General features: G+C 38.2%; 2 protein-coding genes across 3 annotated transcripts; one reads left to right on the top strand and one right to left on the bottom strand.

Moving 5' to 3' along the window:
* Positions 1 to 1576: 1576 nt before the first annotated feature.
* Positions 1577 to 13264, top strand: LOC128894969 (phytanoyl-CoA dioxygenase domain-containing protein 1 homolog). Of its 2 annotated transcripts, XM_054157122.1 has the most exons (4): positions 1577 to 1743; positions 11584 to 11907; positions 12406 to 12556; positions 12685 to 13264. In XM_054157122.1, exons 1-4 carry the CDS (start codon positions 1723 to 1725, stop codon positions 13101 to 13103), a joined length of 915 nt encoding a protein of 304 aa, XP_054013097.1. In that variant the 5' UTR covers positions 1577 to 1722; the 3' UTR covers positions 13104 to 13264. The 2 variants fall into 2 exon arrangements, with proteins under 2 accessions (XP_054013097.1, XP_054013096.1); XM_054157121.1 differs by lacking the exon at positions 1577 to 1743 and having other exon boundaries at positions 11539 to 11907.
* Positions 13265 to 13418: 154 nt separating this feature from the next.
* On the bottom strand, positions 13419 to 17483 carry LOC128894955 (transcriptional protein SWT1). Its single transcript, XM_054157089.1, has 12 exons — positions 17139 to 17483; positions 16300 to 16888; positions 15992 to 16207; positions 15686 to 15924; positions 15375 to 15608; positions 15075 to 15305; positions 14743 to 15000; positions 14475 to 14667; positions 14266 to 14381; positions 14029 to 14186; positions 13806 to 13946; positions 13419 to 13688 (listed from the first exon to the last, which is right to left on the bottom strand). The coding sequence occupies exons 1-12, from the start codon at positions 17268 to 17270 to the stop codon at positions 13445 to 13447; spliced, it is 2751 nt and encodes a 916-aa protein (XP_054013064.1). The 5' UTR covers positions 17271 to 17483; the 3' UTR covers positions 13419 to 13444.
* Between the last annotated feature and the right edge of the window lie 3422 nt (positions 17484 to 20905).

Raw genomic sequence — 20905 nt, forward strand, 5'->3', positions numbered from 1 at the left:
TAAAGGAAATTGTAGTTAAAAATCCTCTCATCTACTTCTCTCCTTCCCCCCCCCCCCCCTCCCCAACCGTCCTCCCAATTTTACACTAATTCCGGAACACCCTGTATATTCTGAATTCTACAAAACTCCTATTCGAATAATACTTTTCCAATCAAGCATTCATCCCTCGTTTACCAAACATTCAAATCCCCAAGTTTCCCGAATACCTATTCCAAATTAGAAAAATCAGCTAAACCACCCCTGATTCGAATGCAAGATTCCCCAGGTCCCGCGGCGAAAATTCGTCAAGCGAACTTCCTTGGTTAATCGATAGGGATTTGAATATTTCGTTGAAACTGCTTTCGGAGTCGAGTGAAACTTTCCCCTCTCCTTCTTTTTTGTTTTTTTTTCTATTTTTTAATTAAACACGAAGGTAGCCGAGTGTCTTTTAAGCGAGAGCAAGTGAGATTGGAGTTCGAAAGTTCACCGGTGGCCGGTCGAATTAAGCCGATGAAAGAGCGAAGGAAAGTTCGCGAGGGTTCGGCACGATCGTGTCGCGTTTAAGTGCGCGAGCCGCTTTGTCGTGAAACGGGAAGACGATTCCAGGGAGGGAATTCGAAAAGCGATCGAGTTCCGGTAAAATGTAAACGTCGCCTCGATCGCGATTAGGCGACGAAATTTTTGGAACGGAATTGCAACGTTTCGCGAAATTTAATTTAATTTGAATATCAAAGTCGCGGGAACGGAGAATTAAAATTTCAACGAGCGACACTTCTTTGAATCGTGTTTGACGTGCAGCCGGGGGGCAAAGAAGCGAACGGATATTTCAATAATAATAACGGTTTAATAACAGTGCCGTAATGATAATGTGTCAGTCGCGGCAAGGTAAAATATTACTTCCGTTGAAATTAACCGGTACATTTAAATGAAGTACATTTGAATTAAATTTAAATAATTCAAGGATAATAAAAAGAAGGAATACAGAAATTAACGAGTATCTGTCTGGAATAAAACGCGGGAATAACACTGGTAACTAACGAGAAATTAAGTTAATATTAACCAGCGAGGCAATATCTGCTCGAATTATGTTACGCGGATTATTGAAAAATATGCGAGCAATCAAATTAATATTCGAACAGCTTCCCTCGTCCGGGCTGCTCCGATTAGTCAAATTTTTCCGTTATGTATATATCTTTCCGTTTAAAAATTCGAGACAATTAACTCTAAAATAAATGGCACACAATTTCTTCACACAAAATATCGATAATCCTAAAACAGCCCACGGATAATAATTCCAAAATACGAGCTCGCTATTCTCCTCCCGTGACTTTTTATGCCGCTCAAGAGAGTCTCTGCCCGCGGTGGTCCACTTTCGGTCGCGCAACGCATCGACGACGTGACTCACGGTGACTCAACCGCGTCGAAATGCGGTTTTCAAACGCGAGAACCCGACGGCTCCAGGAGATCGAGAAGCTCGTCGCCGCGCGTCTGCGCGCGACTCGAATCGACTCGAGTCAAATGGAACCGTCTGCGCGCGCCGTGACTTGATTCAATTCGAATCGGCCGCGACTCGACCCGAGTCGACCCGAGTCGACCCGAATTGACGCGAGTCGGGCCTCGCGCCACGAGCTCACCTAGTCACTCAGTGCGAGCACTCAGTCGCGGACGCGTTCACGAGTGCGCTCGGCTGTGCGAAGCAGATTCAACCGACCAGCACGAGACAGCTGCGACGGACGTAATAGAATGAAGGACATCCGGTCGCAGGTGAGCTTACCCGCAGCATTCGTGCGACCCCGTTACGTTTATTACGGGCAAAAGTCAAGGCCCCGTGTTTGCGCGCCGACCACGTGGAATCGCGACGCTTAAACTCGAGGAATTTTGACAATGATTCCTGAGATAGAAAAGAGATAGGAAAAATTATAATAGGATTGTAATTGTTGCGGTATTTCTGTGCGATGAGGGAATGGAATAATTGACAGGGGGAAATTTTATGAAGCGATTTGAAGGTTTTATTGAAGGGTATTTCTTTCTCTGCGTTTTTTTTTTTTTTTTCATTTAGGCGTCTTTAGGTGACACATCTTCTTCGTAATAGTCAGTTTGGGTGCAAATAGAAAATTCTGTATATATGGTGTCGAGTATAGTGTGAGTGGATGAAGCATTTTATTGAGTGCAAACGATACCTGGGAATTTTTTTGTTATTCTGAGAGTTTATTTTTTTATTTGAATTCTTAAGTGGGCAAAATGTTTCAGTGTTCGATTGTAGGCGTACTAGTCATCGTCGTGTCGGTGTGCCAGTATCCTGCCATGATATTTAAGCTTTTGATTAGAAATGAAGATATATACTTTATAAGAAAAATTCTTGATATATTTTTGAGAAAAAGGTGGACCCGTGTCTCTTTCCCAAACGTGCCTTACTTTGCATGACAATTTTGTCATTTGTATTGTAGCCTTACGAACCTTATCGTTACGACACGCGAAGGAACAAACCTAGCCTTACCACGGTAGTTTCCAAGTGCAAGTGTTTACAATCCTACGTAGAACCTATACGAATCGAATCCTATAAAATATTATCGGCGATCATTCAATGGCACATATACGAAACAGACCCACATAACCAACCTATTAATAATCAAACCAATGAAATAAATTCGAACCAGGGATTAATTGTAATTTTAAATTTTAAATTCCGCTTAAATTTAAACGTACTATTCGAACCGTCGTTTTCACCGAAATAGAAAAACGAAGATTAAAATTGAAGATGTTCCAATTAAATGACTCAAGGCGGCCTACGTATATATCTTGACAAACGAGGAACATAACTGATACATCGTACGTCTCTTCCGACGTCCTGTGACGTTTATTTGAAACAATTCTTCACGCGATAAACAGTTCACGATTTAAGCTGGCCGGGTGACTCACCCTCTGCAACGACGAGACGCGTTTCGCAATATCGAGTAGGAAGTTCAGTTACTCGTAGCTCTTCTTTCGTTTCGTGATTCTTGGCAATGATCTCACCGATTTTGAAAACGCTTCCGGAGGAATTCGTGGGCGATTACGTTGAGCTGGCTGATACAGATTTAATTCTTGTTCGCGAACTTCTAAAAATTCTTTCCTCTTTTCTGTACATCGCTGACGATGACGCAGCTTCGGAGTTATTCGCGCGGGCTCTCCGCGCGACCACGATCGATATTTCACTTGTGATTTATAAATGTTTTCATTTTTCTCGGCGTTCCGAGTAATGACGCGGCCCAGCAGTCATCCGTTTCGGTTTCGTGCGTGATTCCCAGCTGTTTTAGCCAATTTTTAGAATGTTTTCTTTCTTCTGAGAACAGCCATGTTGAATTTATTCGAGAGATTCTGAAAATAGATTTTTTAACAATTTAAAAGTGGAAGAGGCTTCTGGATACATTTTTTTAAATTTGAATTAAATCTAAATTGTAAGAAATTCGTCGTTGAATGTACAATTACTCTTATTATTATTCATGAAATGATTTCTATTGATTCTACCAGATTGGAGTATCAACAATACTATTACTGGACGAAACATATTAAATATTTTATTGTCTTCACCCAGAAGTGAATCTTAAGACACGAAAGGTCGCTTACCTGTTTATCACGTGGAAATAAATAATTTCTTTAACTGCAATCCGTATACGTACCTCCCACTGGGCCTCCATACCCTTCCCGGCAGACTAATACTCACGAAAATTTCTACTGAGATCAAATTTTGTTTACAGAGTACTAAAAACTACATAATCACACGTTTATCGTGGTATTTATTTTTGTAACTTCAAGAATTGCGTTCAAATTTATTTTCCTTGATATTCAACATTCAGAATTAATCAATGTGTTAAATCAGCATAAATTGTAAATGGTGACGATAAAATTTCATCGCATTACAGCAAAACGTCACCTAATTTAAATTTCTTCTCACGCGTAAGGTACTTGCTTTGATCCTCTCTCGTTCCTCTTTCCTCCATTGCTGCCTCTTTTTTTTCCTCTTCGCTTTTTGAGTTTGAACATCAATTACCCGAAAGAGTTCACGTAGCGTGGCTGAAACATTGCACGAGCAAATGAAAAACACAGAAAGCAACGTTGCTCCGGACTATACGTAACGTAAAATTAATTTATACATGACTCCAATTGAAATATTTAACTATTTCGACTCTAGTCAGACGTATACAGTCAGTCCCATAAAAATTCGTACCTTCTACGTCTGTTAAAAAAATCTGTCGATAAGTTTGATATTTTAGGTCTAAACGATAGGTTTGATATCTTCAAATAAATATTTCGTTATAAATACGAACAAGAGTAAAGTTTATTCATGCACATATTTATAATATTCGTACCTTCTATGTCTCTTAAAGAAATCTGTCTAAATTAAATATGTTTGAGATTTTCAAATAAATATTTCCTTATAAATACAAACAAGAGTAAAATTTATTTGCGTGTATATTTATAACGAGACATTTATTTGTAAATATCAAACCTGTCGTTTAATTTAGACAGATTCCTTTAATAGACATACAGTCAATGTAATAAATATTCGTACAGGAACAAATTTTAAAAAAAACTTCATATATTTATATTAATAATAAAGTTCAAAGGAATTTGCGTAAATTGAAGTTCATTGTTTTTAATAATAACCTCTTATTTCTTTTCCTATTAATTTTATTTTAAATTAGTTGCTGTACACTTCTTACACTGACTGTATGAAAGTATGAATATTTATAGGAGTGTCTGTATGCCCCAGAGTATATATATCTGGTAGCTTAATTACAACTGAGACTCGAAACATACGTTAAAAAAAATTATCTGTGTCGAGAAACAAATTGTCTCTTCTTATCTGGCAACGTCCTTCGACCGACAGCCAACCCTAGCCAAACTGGCTTGATCTGATTAATACTTTATTCACCGATCTAGAAACAGTTTAAAAAACAGAAAAGATTCGAATCAGAAATATCAATCCAGGCTGACATTAAATTCTACACGTATTCTATACTTTGCAATTAATTAACACGGTCAATTCATCGCTGCAAATAGATTCTGGAATCACAGAGTCCGCCGAAAATTGCCAATGGGTCAAGGAACCGAGTCGAATTCAAACGGAGAACAGTCGAGTCGAAAGGGTTGAATTTACATTCGCGAACGAGAAACCCAACGGGCGAAATCGTCGGGCAGCCGCGAGCTTGTACGGAATTCGTGCGAACCAATTGTCGCTAAACTTGTTACTTACTCGGTTATCGGAGTCGTGCCAGTTACGTGGCGCGTTACGTGGGAGCCATAATTTCATCGAACCGTCGCTACGTGCCGATACGACGTCTCCGTAATTTTTTCCACTATTGTTATCACAGCCTACACGGGACGCGACTGAACGTACCGCCGATCCCTCGCGCTACGTGCGAACAAATACGAAAGCGTTCGCACCGTGTCGTAATTGATCTCTTAATCGCGGGATATTAAAGTCCACGGGAAGAGTTCTCACAAAGAACTCGTTGACAGGAATAGTGGAAATTTTACTTTGGCCGCGTCGTCTTGTTTACCAGCTTCCTATCGAGCGGGCTCCTCTCCTTCTTCTCTCTCTCTCTCTCTTTTTCTGCGCAAAAAAGTAAATCGTAATTTGTTGGCACGTCGATAGAGTGACCCTTAGATCGATACCAACCGCGACGGCGATTGAAGCGACGCCGACGAAGGTTCGAGAGGGGCTATATACGGTCTCGTACGAGAGCGAATCGCGACGCGTTGCGGCGTCTCGCAGCGTGAGGTCGACGAAATCAGAGAAGAAAGACCAATGGACTTGTTCGCCGTTCGATGACTCGATCGGGACGGTGTCGTAACAGAGCGAGACTGACATAATCGAGAGCCCGACCTCGCGATGCGAACAGGTCAGGCATACTCCTGGCGTGGCCCGCGTACCGAACGGGTATGACCCGCTCTCCGATGAATCGATCACTTTTGTACCCCCGAGGAGTGGAATTTTTACCGCGTTGCGACACGTTCGGCCGTTTACGGGGGCCTTCGACGTCGTCGTTTTTCTGGTTTCGTCGTTGTTTGAGAAATCGACGGGCCTTCGACGTAAATTGTTTACATGACCCGCCGGTTTTTATCGATTTTTATTGAAGGCTGTTTTCGAAAAAGAATTTTTATCTCGGCGTTCGATGAATGTGCGCACTTTGATTGTTCTCGGGGGAGAATCGTAGAGGTTCGTGATTGTTAACTATATTTTTTGTTTACTCGTGAGGTCAGTTTCGGAAGAAAGATCGAATTTCGAGGGTGAAAATGGTCCTCGAGATAAATATTCTGTTTTGGATACAGGTTTCGTAAATATTGATCAGTTTGATCAGGTGTTATTAAATGCTACGTTTGGAAAAGAATTTTTCTCTTGTTGCATTTGTTATACGTACACAGTTTGACTTTTTTTTTTTTTTTTTTGGAGTGTCGCATAGGTTTCGCATTCTTAACTATATTTTTTGTTTCATCGTGAAGCTACTTCTTCGAGAAAAATCGAATTTCGAGCATGAAAATAGTCCCTGAGATAAATATTCTTTTCCAGAAACAGTTCTCATGAATATCGATTTCATTCTACTAAAAACTACCTCAGCAAAAGAATTTTTAATTATGCGTCTGTTAAGATGCAGAGATCATCCATACTTTGACCAATTTTTGTTGAACCATAAAAGTTTGCCCTTTTCAACGATATTTCTTATTCCCTCTTACGAAAATAGCCCCCGCGATAAATATTCTTCTCCCGAGGATAAACATTTATAAACGGAATTTTAATGCCACGGAGTAAAAAGTGAATTTTTCGGTTGAATTCCACCTAAAACTCGCGGCGAAACTTTCCAGCACGATAACCCGACGATTCCAGAAACGCGATGGCGCCTGAGAGCCCGCCCGAATCCGCTCGAAACCGCTCCGACTCGACCCGACATGACCTGACTCGATTCGATCCTAATCGTGCTTTCGTTCGACGGTCTCCTGCTCACCTATAAATGACCACTCGGTCATTTACGAAAAATCATTTCGTGGAAGCACACTGTCGCGAAAGGAGATTCCCGATCGACCGGCGCAAGAACAGCTACGAACTTGAGAAAATGAGGGACATACGCGAAGAGGTGAGCCACTCACGCGTTTACGCGATTCTGTTAGGTCACTTTCAGAGGTTTCTTCGAATTTCGAGAATCGTTAACGTTATATCAGGGGAATCGACTTGGAACAGTTTTTCGATATAAAATTGAAGGACTATTCTAAAAAGGAAATTCTTTTTAAAAGGACTATTTTGCCTTTACGCTGGCAAAACGTGTTAGAAAATTATGGAAATTATTTTGTTGGTTAGTATCTGAGATTTCTTAAATGTTTTTCGCCAGCAAACAAATTTTGATTATTTTTCGATCACCTTATTATTAACGACAAATTAACTTTGTCGCGAGAACTTTATCAAAAATGTTGTATTTGAATCGCAAAATATAATTTCGCGTGGTTTTGAGGAATATTCTCTGAGAAAGAGAAGAATTGTCTCGACGATGTTATTAAATTCGTGTTTAAGTGTTCATGAAAAATCGGAGCTCGTAGACTATGAGGTACAATAACTTGAAACCAAAGAGAGATAGAAAAAAATGTTACAAATGAAATTTGTCTAGTTTTTTTATGATAATGCAAGTTGAGTCAAATGCTTCGAAGATTCCAAGTGGTGACCCCACAGCTAGAAAAAACACTTTTCCAATAAATATTCCTTGTATAACATAGCTCGTCTAATTAAACAAATCACGTATTTCTTCATTTTTTTTCTATGTTACCAAGAAATAATATCTTACACAAATAAAACACTCGCTGATCACTCTTAAGAGACCAGTAACATTCTATTTTATTATTTCGAAAACCATCGCGGGCGAATTTTGTCTTCGAGGAAGAAAAACCTTGAAAGGGTACCTTGAAAGTCATCAACTTAGTGATTATTCTAAGCAATCGGTGCACGTGGTCCGACTCTACGACCATCGTTCGTCCCTGCCGCCACGCGAGGTTCCATTTTTAGATTTCGGTTAAGGTGACGATTAGGCGCCCAAGGGAAGCCTAACGTACGTTATCACGTTCGCACTTGGACGAAGAAAACGACCGTTACGAACCCCTCCCACGCGAACTAAACCTCTTCGGAAATACTGGCGCGATTCAGGCGCGTACACTACCACTCGCAGAGAAGCAGCTGTTTTTTTACGAAAGTGTAATATTACGTGCGAATCGTGAATTTTAATCTATCGATGCTATCTAATATAATATTTCACTCGCGAATATCGAACTCTGTTATTTAACGAGTAGGAAATAAAAGATTATTCATCTTTCATTAATTTCGCAATATTTTTATTCGAACATAGGTAGATGAATAAAGGGCTTTTCAAATGATTTAGAATTTTATTCTTCGGTGTTTTATGAGAAAAAAGAATTCCAAACGGTGTTAACAAAAGATTATTTGAAAGGAACAGGGAGCAATTTTTTTTCCACCGAGGCAATTCTTTCTTTTTTTGAAGTAACATTAATTATTCCGAAGAAGTAAAGTAAGACACTTCTTTTAATTAAGGGAGACTAATGATGATTGAGTACGCTAGATAAAGCTTCGCTGAAGAGTCCAACTGGAAGATCCATTAACTTATTTTTTCATCTATCATCAATTTCACGTACGTACACTCGCGTTAATTCTCGATTCTGAATTAATTACGTACAATTAATTAAATTGTGATCGTTGACGATTTATCCGCGATCCGTTCAATTTTTTAAACGAATCAACTGTTTACCGTATTTTCGTGCTGTACTTAATAAATTCCAGCTGTCAGGATTTCATCGTGGTTAGGACGAGTAATGGGACAATGAAGGGAGAGGCTAATTACGTTTAAATTCTTTTCATTCTTAATGAAAAGAACCAAGTTTCCGCGACAAATGAAGAAAGGTAATCTGTCTGGAAGTTTCAGCGAAGGGAAAGAAAGTTCAATATTTTTCAAAACTTTTCACAACGGGCGACAGGGAACGGGACTATCGATTACAGTTTATTCATCTCATCCAATGAGAGCCCTTTCTAACGCTCTTCCACCTTGGAACGCTAGAAAAAATATTTCTTTACTCTTCTTATTGCGAAATATATCGTTCGTTTAAAACGTTAAAAATGAGACGCTTTTTCTTACGAATTTTTAAAAATCTTACCATCGAACTATTCTCGTTAACCAACGAGCCGGAAACAAAAAGGTCGTTCGTCTTTTATTCGTCGTTCGTTATTTTTATTTTCGCGCGAACTTTTGCCCGTCGAACTACAGTGATTTCTCCGGTACGAAAAATTAATTCCACCCAGCTGAAACGTCAGCTACATCGACCGTACGAAAATTCTGACGCGGTGAAAAAAATTAATATTGCATTCTCTCGTCTCCCGGCGCATCTGTAATTACGGTGGGGCATCGAGGAGCAATTAAAATGACGCGCGCCTTCCACTGGCCGACGGGAAAAGATTAATACGCGTATTCTCCGCTCTATATACGTCTCTTCATTAAAAGTTCCTCTCCCTCTCGTTATAGCTCGCGTTCAAACACTTACAGACCCTCTCGTTTCTGCCGTTTCTTTTACGTTCCCGGACATGTGAAAATCCGACTCGCGAACGGTGCACACTCGAATGCTCTTATAACGCGGTAGATACGCGTTACAAAGAACAGAGATTCAAAGGAGGATGTATTTACTCATGGAAAAATTGATGTTGTATTTCATGATTTTCAGAAATTGATATAAAAAATTTAGGAAAAAAACATCTGTCTATTCGGTGAATACTTGTACAGAGTGACTCAGAATTAGTGTAAGAAAAGATTCGTAGTGCAAGAATCGTCTAGGTGAGACGATTCTGAAGAAGAATTTCCTTTGCGAAAATGTCGTGCGGCGTTTCGTTTTTAAATTATTAACGAAAAACCGCCGACCAATCACAGCGGCCGAGTAGCGCGCGCTCGGCTGGCACACTGCGACTGGGCGTGGCCAGCCAATCCTGGCTCGAGTCTATGCTCGCGTGACCTAGCGCGCGCTACTCGGCCGCTGCGATTGGTCGGCGGTTTTTCGTTAATAATTCAAAAACGAACCGCCGCGCGACATTTTCGCAAACGAAATTGTTATTCAGAATCGTTTCCGCTAGACGATTCATACACTACGAATCTTATATTCTGGAACACCCTGTACTTCCAGTATGTAAATATGAACGTAGAATTTTCCGCTCTTCCTAAATCCAAAAATAGGGGTCAAAAATAGAGGTTTCTATTTAAAATAACAAAGTTGACCTTTAAATGACTTTGAACGTGACCTCCAAGGTCAAAGGCAACGTCATGAAAATATTTCCATCTCGAAATTGAGCAACTTTTGTTCGAAACATTTTTCGCTAAGTCGTATAGTTTCTGAGAAATTCTACTGGGGAATTTAAAATGGTCCGCCCTGTATATATTATAGTAAATAAAAAAATTCTGAAGATGAGTCTGAATGATTCGTCAATTTTGCCTAGTCCTTAAATTAAGTATCATTTTAAATTCAACAAAAATAGCTTTCAGTCGCATAGAAAGCTCGTATTTTTTATAGATATTAGAGGTGCACATTTGAAAATTATTACTGCTCGAACGAACGACTCTCTGTGCGACAAGTTTAAGGGCATTCGAAAGAACGTTCGCGTGTGTCGCAATTTTTTGTATTTAAAAATAACTTCGTCCACTATCGTTCCACGATTCCGAATTCCGATAATCGTTCGAAACAAATACGGAGCTTATCATCCGGATTTCTATCTGGATTGAACTTGTACCTATTTCTGGTGAACGCTGCTCGACCTGACCTTTGGAGGGGGAGGAATTGTTTACTGTACATAGACAACTTTATCATCTCTCACCATTAATTGTTATCTCGTACGTAGCCGGTTTCGTTACGCTGCAACGAGAATAATTGAGAGGAACAGAAATTACCGAAACGAACGGGAATAAATGAAAATAAAGAACTCGACCGAGTAACCCGGAAAACCCGGGGATCGAATTCCGACCCAGAACTACGGAACGGACCCCGGAGGGAGGGCAACGAGGAAAGGTGTCGCGTCAGCGAGACTAGAACGCGCTTGTATTTTTAGGCAGACACTGTTTACTGAGACCGGGGACCCGTCGCCGATGATAATTTATCGCCACGAAACGTTCCGCGGGCTGATCTATGGCCCCGCGATAATCTAACGCTCCTAGGTCTCTTCCTTCTACTGATATTTGGTCGCTGAATAAGCAAGAGACGCTGTCTGCAGATTCGCTGCGACTATATCCACGAATTAGATCTTCGAAAGCTCTTTCGTAACCGTTCAAACAGCGGCCTCGATGCTTCTCGCTATCCATTCGTGAATTTATTAGAAATCCTACAACTTGCGGATTTTTGAAATGCTTCCATTCTAATAGCTGCCTTCGAAAGTAGATCAGTTCGAAAAATATAGAACTCGACGCGCCATCTAGCCACGATCCTTCTAAACCATTTGCCCGAAGATGAAAAACTGTATTACCATTATTTGGTAACCAATAGCTGAAAAGAAATAAATAGTTAACCATGAAATTAATGCTTCTCGCGTTTGAACAGTTTCAGAAAAATGGCTACGTCATTTTGGAGGACTTCTTCAAGCCCGAAGAGGTCGACGAAATGCGATTATGTGGTGAGGAATACACAAAGAACTTACCACCGGAAGATGAACGAAGTCTATTCAGTACGGTAGAATTGCAGCAGGTTAGTACTGACCAGGACGGCGATTCTGAATTAAACCATCCGCCGATACAAAACAATTTCATTCAGACCAAAGACCAATATTTCCTGGACAGCGCCAACATAATCCGCGTGTTCTTCGAACCCAAATCCTTGGATGCTAACAAGAAACTGTTGGTGGATCCTCGAATATGTTTAAACAAGGTAACGATTTAAATCTATATTATATGTTTTACCGACCCTTGACGATTGGACAATTAAATTCGACATTAGTACTCTTCAATCTTTATTTTATCTATTAAAATCGTTTTTTGATTAATATTATTCTAACATTTCATAATTTATATAGTAATGGGAAATATTTATCGGCAATAGATAACAGATTTAGAATAGATTTTGGTTGTCCTAGGCAAAGCCTATTAACACCAGTTGATAAAGCATTGACCTTTGTTGTCCTGTCATGGCGACGCCACCGACAGATTATATCCTTAGAAGGTACAATAGGTATCTGTTATTAACATGAGAAAATATATCGAAAAGATAATTTATACATACCATTATCTCAAAAATGTACCTACGAAAACACCACATACAAATCAATTGTTGGTAACTCGCTCGCGACAGGACCCGACGACGCCGCAGTATTTGCATTGAACTTTAAACTTCGCATTCCTAAATTTCTTTTGTTTTACAAAACCATAGGTAGGACACGCACTTCACTGGCTTCACCCCACGTTCAAAAAATATTCTTTCGATGAAAGAATAAAAGAAGCAGCTTTCCAGCTGGATCTGCAAGAACCAGCTATTTGCCAGTCGATGTACTTGTACAAAAATCCGGGTATCGGTGCAGAAAGTAAGATACATTAAGAATGAGTCGAGAGTATAATTAAACGCGTCGATTGTTTAATTAATTTTTACAATCTTATTCGAATTCCATTACTTTTTTTAAACTTAATACCCATGAATTTTTTGTTTAATCAGTAAGCATGCATCAAGACGCCACGTATCTATACACCGAACCTCAGAATCTGGTAGGTTTTTGGATCGCTTTGGAAGACGCTACCACGGAAAACGGGTGCCTATGGTTCGCGCCAGGTTCCCATAAAAGCGGTGTGCACAGACGTTACATGAGGAACAAGGACCCAGATTCCAAGGACTTGTTAATCTACGATAGCCCTCCACCTTGTTACCAACTCAGCAACTTCCGCCCAGCGCCAGTCCCCAAAGGAACCCTCGTCCTCATTCACGGACAAGTCGTACATTTCTCGTATCCAAACAAGAGCGAGAAGTCGAGGCACGCGTACACGTTCCACGTGATCGAAACGAAAAACGTAAACTACCCGAAAGAAAACTGGTTACAACCACCTCCCGGAGGATTTCCTAAACTTTACAGAAATTAAATCGATTCAAGTCACGCTCGGTGTGTGCTTCATCAAAATAATTATCGGGGAACACAATACAGCACCGCTTGTTATTTTGGCTGTGCATTTTTATTTTTCTCATTATACAAAAGTTACTTCTTGTATTGTACAGAAATGTTAATAAAAAATTGTTAAATATTTATACTTCTTTTCTTTTTACAAATGCATGACTAACTGGTTTGAAGAATAGATCACAGTTATTACGTGACACTGTACACTCAAGACACTGACGTTATTTAACGGAATATACACGATGCATACTTTAAGGCAAAGTACGACCAAATTTCGTTCAGCTTTTTGACTGATTTATATGCAAACGCTTAAATACATCTGTAGCTAGCTAGCCTACAGAAATGCGTGCTAAGTTCTTGCAATTGGCGCAAACCAGTTTTCAATACTTCCTCTTTTTGTTTCACGCAACAGTATACGTCGAGAGGCGCTAGGTCATCGTTAGCTAACTTCGTTGATAGTGGCTCCGACTCCGGTAGAAATGTTATCAAAGCCTGGTGTAGATTATTTATCGTTCGATAGTCTGTGCAAGAATCTTTAACTTGCTCTATTGCGCTGCAATAAAAATTTATTATTACGGAGACAATCGCTTAAATGAGTTCTCCATGTGTAAATTCAACTGGTGCCAATAATTATTGCATGTGAAAATGACTACTTGAATCAATTACTCACGCGCTCAGTGTGTGCAATAGTCTATTTACATTAGCCGCTAGATCCGGCTGTATTTGCTTTACATAGTCCGGGGTTGGAAGCGGGTTTGGAATAGTGTAAGGAAAACTACATGGCATTCCCACTATTTCAGATGCCAATCCGCTGTGAAAAGTAAATGTAAACCTTAACGTGAACATAAGCTAACATTTAACTGTATTGTTTAAAATGTAATTGTAACCCTTACCACATATCACGAGAAAAGGTGTATGCCGTTTCAAAATATTGAAATGCTTTTTGTGCTCTACGTTCCCGTTCTGCGACATCATTTTCAATTCCAATCGCATCGCGTAATTTCTGATCGAGTATTAGGGATTCGAGATCGCGACACCTTTGCTTCAACTCCTAAAAGAACAATGGTGTTACGAACATAAATGATAGAAGTTTCATATAATGCTATTGAAATAATTTAAAAATTAATTACATCAATTTTCTGCAAGGTTCGTATCATCAAATCAGGATGCTTATCCATGTTAACCATCTGAATCAAATCGCTGCATTTATCCAGGATATAACTAACATCTTTTAATGTTATTTTACCTATAAAGAGATTGTTTTTAATATCGCTAAATATCCTCGAAACCTTAAATGATAGATGTTATCTCGTTACTACAATATAGTTAACGAAATTACCAGAAGTATTTCTAAATAATTGTAACAATTCTTTTAGAACATTTTCTCCTTTTCTTAGAAATGATTCGCTTACAGCGGCTATCCAGTGTTTAATAGCACACTGTAAAACATTTATAATTGTCCAAGGTGGTTTTACAATGGCATACTTCTCCCACGGTTCTCCATATAATGCATGCATTTCTTTGCTGACTATCTGCGAAACAATTTATAAAAACATTTCTTTTACAACGTAATATATATACATTTTATTTATGCCCGATATACTTACCACTGTCAAAAACTCTTTTACATTACTTTTTGCATCATCAAGTATTTCGTGGGATAAATGCAGTTCCTGGTCAGAAATCGATACAGAGTTCGAACTTAACGTTTCTTTATCTTGTTCGCTACCCGTGCGAGGCGATTTGTTTGCGTGAGTAGTGGCGTTAAGGTAATCAATTTTCTCGACAGGATCGTTTCTTCCAAGAGTCACAATATCGTATATCATTGCTTTGTTGCAAAGATTTATATCGTACGACAATAATACCTACATTAAAAATAAGGACATGAACAGTAAACTGAATTTATTAATTGAAATATATTATGGAAACATTGACTCACCACAGACTTTTCGAAATCTCGGATTTGTAAGCAAGTCTGTAGAATCTCGTCGTCTGGACAATTAATCGCAAATTTTTCTTTATTTCTCGCGGCGTCTTGCCGCTTTTGACCGACAATACGTGGATGTTTAGATGAAAAAAGTTTGTGAATGTAACTTATAGCTTTCCTTGCTTTCGCGACCAATGCTGCTGGTTTTGTTTTGCCATAATTGCCTTTAATATAATCAAGCTCCTATAACAAAACATTACCTTTTAAAGGTTTCATACGAGGCGCGTTAAATTCTGTTAATATACTACTTACGCGTACAACGGTCCACGGTATTACAATTACTGGTTTATCATAAGTTTTGAAGGTAGTCTCTTTTACCAAATCGACAGCTTCAATATTTGACAAAAATACATTAGTATCGACAACAATGTACAGTTGCCTTTTTTCTTGTTGTTCTAATGGTGGCGAACAATTTAAAATGTTAACTACGCTACACGATAGGTCCGTATTATTATCCGCACAAAGTTGTGACCTGACTGCCTGGATCTGAGTGATTTAAATTTATTTAGTAACATGGTAAAAGAAAAAAATATATGAATATTTATTAGTCCATATGGAATTACTTCAAAGGTAATTTTTTCATCTTCCATTGGTTCCCAATCCATCTCTTCATAAAATGAATCATCATTGGATTGCTTCACTAAGTCATCCACTGTTGTTAGAGACTTTTCTGACAACTTCACAGTTTTTTCAGGGTCACTACATGGACTTTTATTGATAGAAATCTTATCTTTTGAAAGTCTATCCTTTAAACGTTTCAGCCTAACTTCTGCATGTTTATAAATACTTGGTAATTTCTCTACTGTAATCACAATAATATTAGAATGAAATCTTAGCTTCTAGTAAAAAGACATTACAAAAAGTATTACCATATTTATTCAGTGTAGCAGGAGTCTCAGATGAACGACTGGTAGATTCTGAACTTTCATTTTTATTAGTTTCTAGAACTAAGCTTCTCCTTAATTTTTCCATGCGTTCTTTGCCCAGATTTTTCTTAAAGGACCTTTTCTTTGTTTTTTTGGATGTACTTATAACTGAGCTCTGATCATCTGTTTGTTTTGTTACCACACTCTCCTCTGTTATAACAGCAATTAAATGTAATATAAATCATGATTTTTTATCTACTTTGAAAATGATACAGGTCATAGAATGCAAAATAATTTCACCATGTACTTACCAGAACTTAGGCTCTGCTGTCCTCTTTCATCATTTCTACTTGCCAAACTAGACGAATACTCTGAACTACTAGTATTCCGTTGATTATACATGCTTTTGCTTCTTAGCCTTCTGGACTTAATTGGTTCTTCCTGCTTTTTCTCATTATTATTGTCGCCACTTTCTTGTATTACTTTTTTCTTAGATGTACCTTTTGAATTTCTTTCTTGTATTTTTTCAAGAAGTATCTGCATTTGTGGTGTACAAATTATTTTTTCATTTGTGTCACTTTCAGATCGAGACTCTACGGTTTTAGACTTTGAAACTGGCAACTTTACGGTATTTTTAGGACTTTGTATTTTGAAAATGTTAGTTTTTTCTTTCTTTTTGAGGATCTTTTCACGAATTGCTCGCATCTGCGGTGTCTCTTTCTCTTCATTGGTTTTTCCCTTTGTCTGTTGACAAGTCCTCTTAGCAACAAGTTTCTTCCGTTCACTAATTCCTTTTTTGGATGCATCATCTTCAGGGGTCTTAGGCTCGATAACAGGAGTATCTTCTTCTTGAATTGAAGTTCTACGTTTCTTAGAAGGTCTTCCTAATTTTGTTGTAACCTGAATATTAAAATGACATTTTAAATTAAAGTGTATGTTTCATATGGTACCATCGCAAACTTATTTGTTGAAGGAAACAAAAAGGTTATTAACGAAAGGTATCATTATGTACAAAGTACATGAGATAGATGTATAACGTTATAAATAAACACGATCACAAGATCAAATTTGCATAAGTTAAACGTATCAATGAAATGTCACTCAACAGCTTGCTATGATTAACACCGATAATAAGAAAACTTCGCAATACTTTTTCAGACTGATCCGTCGTCGGTTGTTCCCAGGAAGACTGGTTAGTTTTAACATTAAAGTAATACACCCTGTCCGGATGTGTCTTTGAATTTAGGACAATCCAATTTTTCGGCAACTTATGCTTTATCATTTTTCAAACGTCAACAAATATAATCACTGACAGTGTAGAAACTATCGATAATAAGACGGTGATTCGAATCGATTGAAATTACAAATCTCTTATTACGTATCATAACAATCTATATCACATTTCACCAAGTTCTACCAAAATAACATACAGATACAGTACTTATCGTAAACAAAATATACGGGACAGAGTAATTTAGAAGAGCCGAAACTTTGCGAGAACCTTTGGGTGCATCCACAGAAGCCGATTTTAGACAGTGGCGCCATCGGTGGTGAAACTCCCAAGTTTGTAGAGAAAATAGTTCCCACTGTTTCTGTAAGATGACGCTGGAAATATATTTTAATCAATTATTTTCCATTTATCATTAACCCGTAATTAATGCGATTCCTATCTTTGTAACGCTACGATATATCGCTTAATAAGTCAAATTTATCATTCTTGTGAATAGTTATTTAATGCAGAAATTATTATCGATTTTTTACTTAGTAAAGCCATCTAACAGTAGCCATGTTCAGAATATAAGTGGTTTTATTAGTGGTTTTATAAGTGATCACACGTATTGTACAACCAGAAAGCAATTTATTAATTAACAAACATCAAACAAAAATACAAGACAAACGGAACAAAAGACGGTGAAAGAGATCCTCTTTTGAATCCTTAAAGAAGTTTCCGCCAAAGTTCAGGTGATAAGCCACATAAAAGAGTAACCATTTACCAGGTATCGGCTACAAAAACTCCGAAAATTAGTTCGGCTATTCACCACCAGGTATCGACACAGGTATATGTTCAGTTGTTTTTCTAATTATACCCAAAAACAAATTAGTGGACAAGCATCGTAATATTAAAAGATGAATGGAAATCATTTTTCAACTTTTAAATCTTGTATTTATTATTCACTTATACAAATGGCGCCATCTAGCGTTGACAGTGAGAACTATTCGAGGACAAGCTTGGGCGTTTTCCCGGTGGTGCGCTGTACGGAGGTCGGAATTTTAGTTCCACCTATTCACCGCGAGATGGCGATATGGTTGACATTAGAAAGCGCGCGAAATTTGAATTAGTTACGCGACCAAACAATTTATAGTCGAAAAATAAATACCACGATAAATGTTTTATTGCGTAGTCTCCAATAATCTAAATAATATTTAATCCTATCAGAGATTTTCAAGAATACCTGTCTGTTAGACAACGTGTTAATAATATATGTAATTACTCATTACGAGTGAATAGAATAAATAGATGAGTGCAGTCAGAAGATCGATTTTTACGATGTACAGAGGTACAAATGAACGGCACTGTTAATTTGTTCGTAGAATGTTTTTATTGGCTCAGTTCCTGTTTTATACAAAACATCTAACAAACATAGATGCGTTCCGCTGACACTTTAAAACTTCGCCTCACGAAAGCGTCTAAACTATCGACTTCGCAGATTTCTAGTCATGCGGTTCCCAAAGGGCGCGCTAAAGTACGATGCGATACAGGTTTTTGCCTTAACAGTGCTCGAATGTCGTCACGGGCGTCTATTTATAACGCTAATCAGCTAGTCACGGTGGATCGGTGGTCGTTAAAAAGTCTGAACGTAAGAAAGTGCCTCGGTGTGCTACGTTAGCAGCGGACGGGGGACGTTGGCTAGGCCATGGAACCAAATATCTCTATCGTGTCTCTATCCTGATTGGAAACAATTTGCTGCATATTGTCACAGTTTAAATGTGAACTGCAACCGCGTGCATTCACTGGCGAATGTATACTTGAACGGTATATAGTGGATGTAGAAAGTATTCGTACACCGATCAATTTCCACAAAAAAACTATGTAAAATTGTAATTTATTAACTTATTTTTTATAAATAATGACATTCTACATATTCTCGGAAATCTCTAGAATAGATAGATTACAAAAAAGAAATAGCTATTTATGTAAGTTGCGAAATGAACGAGAAAAAAGAATTAATCGATAGAAATGTTGAAGCAATAAGTATTCGCACAACTGTTTAATTTTTAAAACTTGATTAAAAAAAAAAAAAACGAAATTTACATTAATTTACAAGTGCATAATACTTCCTTCGTGGGATTTCCTTTTGATTTTATAATTATCGTAACTCTTCTAAGCATTAAATTAACTAAATTATTAGTTAGAAGTTAATAAGAAGTGGGATCTTCTTCCATTCCTCTATTAGAGGCATTTTTAAAAGTACTTTACTGGAAATTTGATGTTTTCTAATTGGTACGGAGCGATAAACTAATGTGTTTACGTTACAAACTCTACTGTAAATGGTTCGTCATAAGAATCGTACAAATACTCATTGCTTCTATACTTTTACCCATTTTTCGCATGTTTTTTGTTAATTTCACAAATTATATTAACTAGTAAATGTTGTTCGGACTATATATATCTTAGAGACTTCCGAGAATATGTAAAATATCATTGATTGTACAAAAAGAAGTTGAGAAACTACAATTTCACAGAAAAGTTTTTTGAGAAATTGATCGGTGTACGAATACATTCTACACCCACTGTACTTCTTGTGAGAGTAAAGTAGCGGATATGTAACAACCACGTGGTTTTGTTTACCCTTAGGGAAGATTCAGAAAGGGTTAATTTCTAGGTGAAATTGTACAAGTTTTACGACGAGAATCGTCAAATGAGAAAACATATAAAACGTATGTACACTTTTGCTGCATGTACATTCGCTAACGAATGCAAACATAGATCGAGTTCACGTTTCGACTGCGACACACGCGAGAACAGTTTCTAGGATTTGTCGCTTGTCGAGCTATTCTCTTCCTTTCAAGGGTTCGCGGTTTTCCTTCTCTTCACTTCTCGATCGAGCAGCAAAAAGAAAGTATCGTCGCTTTTTGACGTACGGTGTTTCATCGAACGAAAAAATTTCAATCAACTCGGTTAATTGATAGGCGTACTCGTAGAGAGTAATTAATTTACTTAGTAAAGTAACTGAAATTAAATACTTTTGGTATTTTATTCTTTTGTTTGAACATGCCAGCGGTCGAGTTTGGCGATCGAGAAATGTACAACTACGGTAAAAAAGAAAAGTACGGTGGGATCGTCGTTTATCGTTCGATTACGTCGCGCGATTAGAAACAAGAATGTGCGTAATTCACCAAATTCGAAACCTATTCGTTGCGAAACGTCGTACAAAGCCGTGGATTTTTCTGTTTTCTCTTCGAGTTCGTCGAATCGCAAGGAAATCGAATAACAATCTTCTCGGAGTTTACACTCTACGATGCCGAGGTATCGACTAATTCTACCAAAAAATGTGATCTTAAACGATGACACTCTAAACTGTTTTTCTATAGAACGTCGTCTAGAATTCGTGGTGACTGATTTTATTTTGTGCGCCGTTTCATTTTGTTCGTGTCTCGTCGATTCTTCTTTCCCAATGTTGCTAATCGCCACGAAAGAAAATCCTCTCGATCGCGTCGCCCGATTAGCATTTTCATTGTTCCTCGTGAGCTTTCCGGTGCGCGCGTTTCGCGTACGCGAATGATACTCACACGAAATTTTGTCAAATGGATCCGAAAGAACTTCGAAAATTCAACTATCCGTTTCGTTTCGCAGCTCGCGATCGATGAACGTGGTACACGAACAGGAATTTCGCGTAAACCCGATGATGATCGACA

The sequence above is a fragment of the Hylaeus anthracinus genome, unplaced genomic scaffold (assembly GCF_026225885.1).
Source record: "Hylaeus anthracinus isolate JK02 unplaced genomic scaffold, UHH_iyHylAnth1.0_haploid 4, whole genome shotgun sequence".
Lineage (NCBI taxonomy): Eukaryota > Metazoa > Arthropoda > Insecta > Hymenoptera > Colletidae > Hylaeus > Hylaeus anthracinus.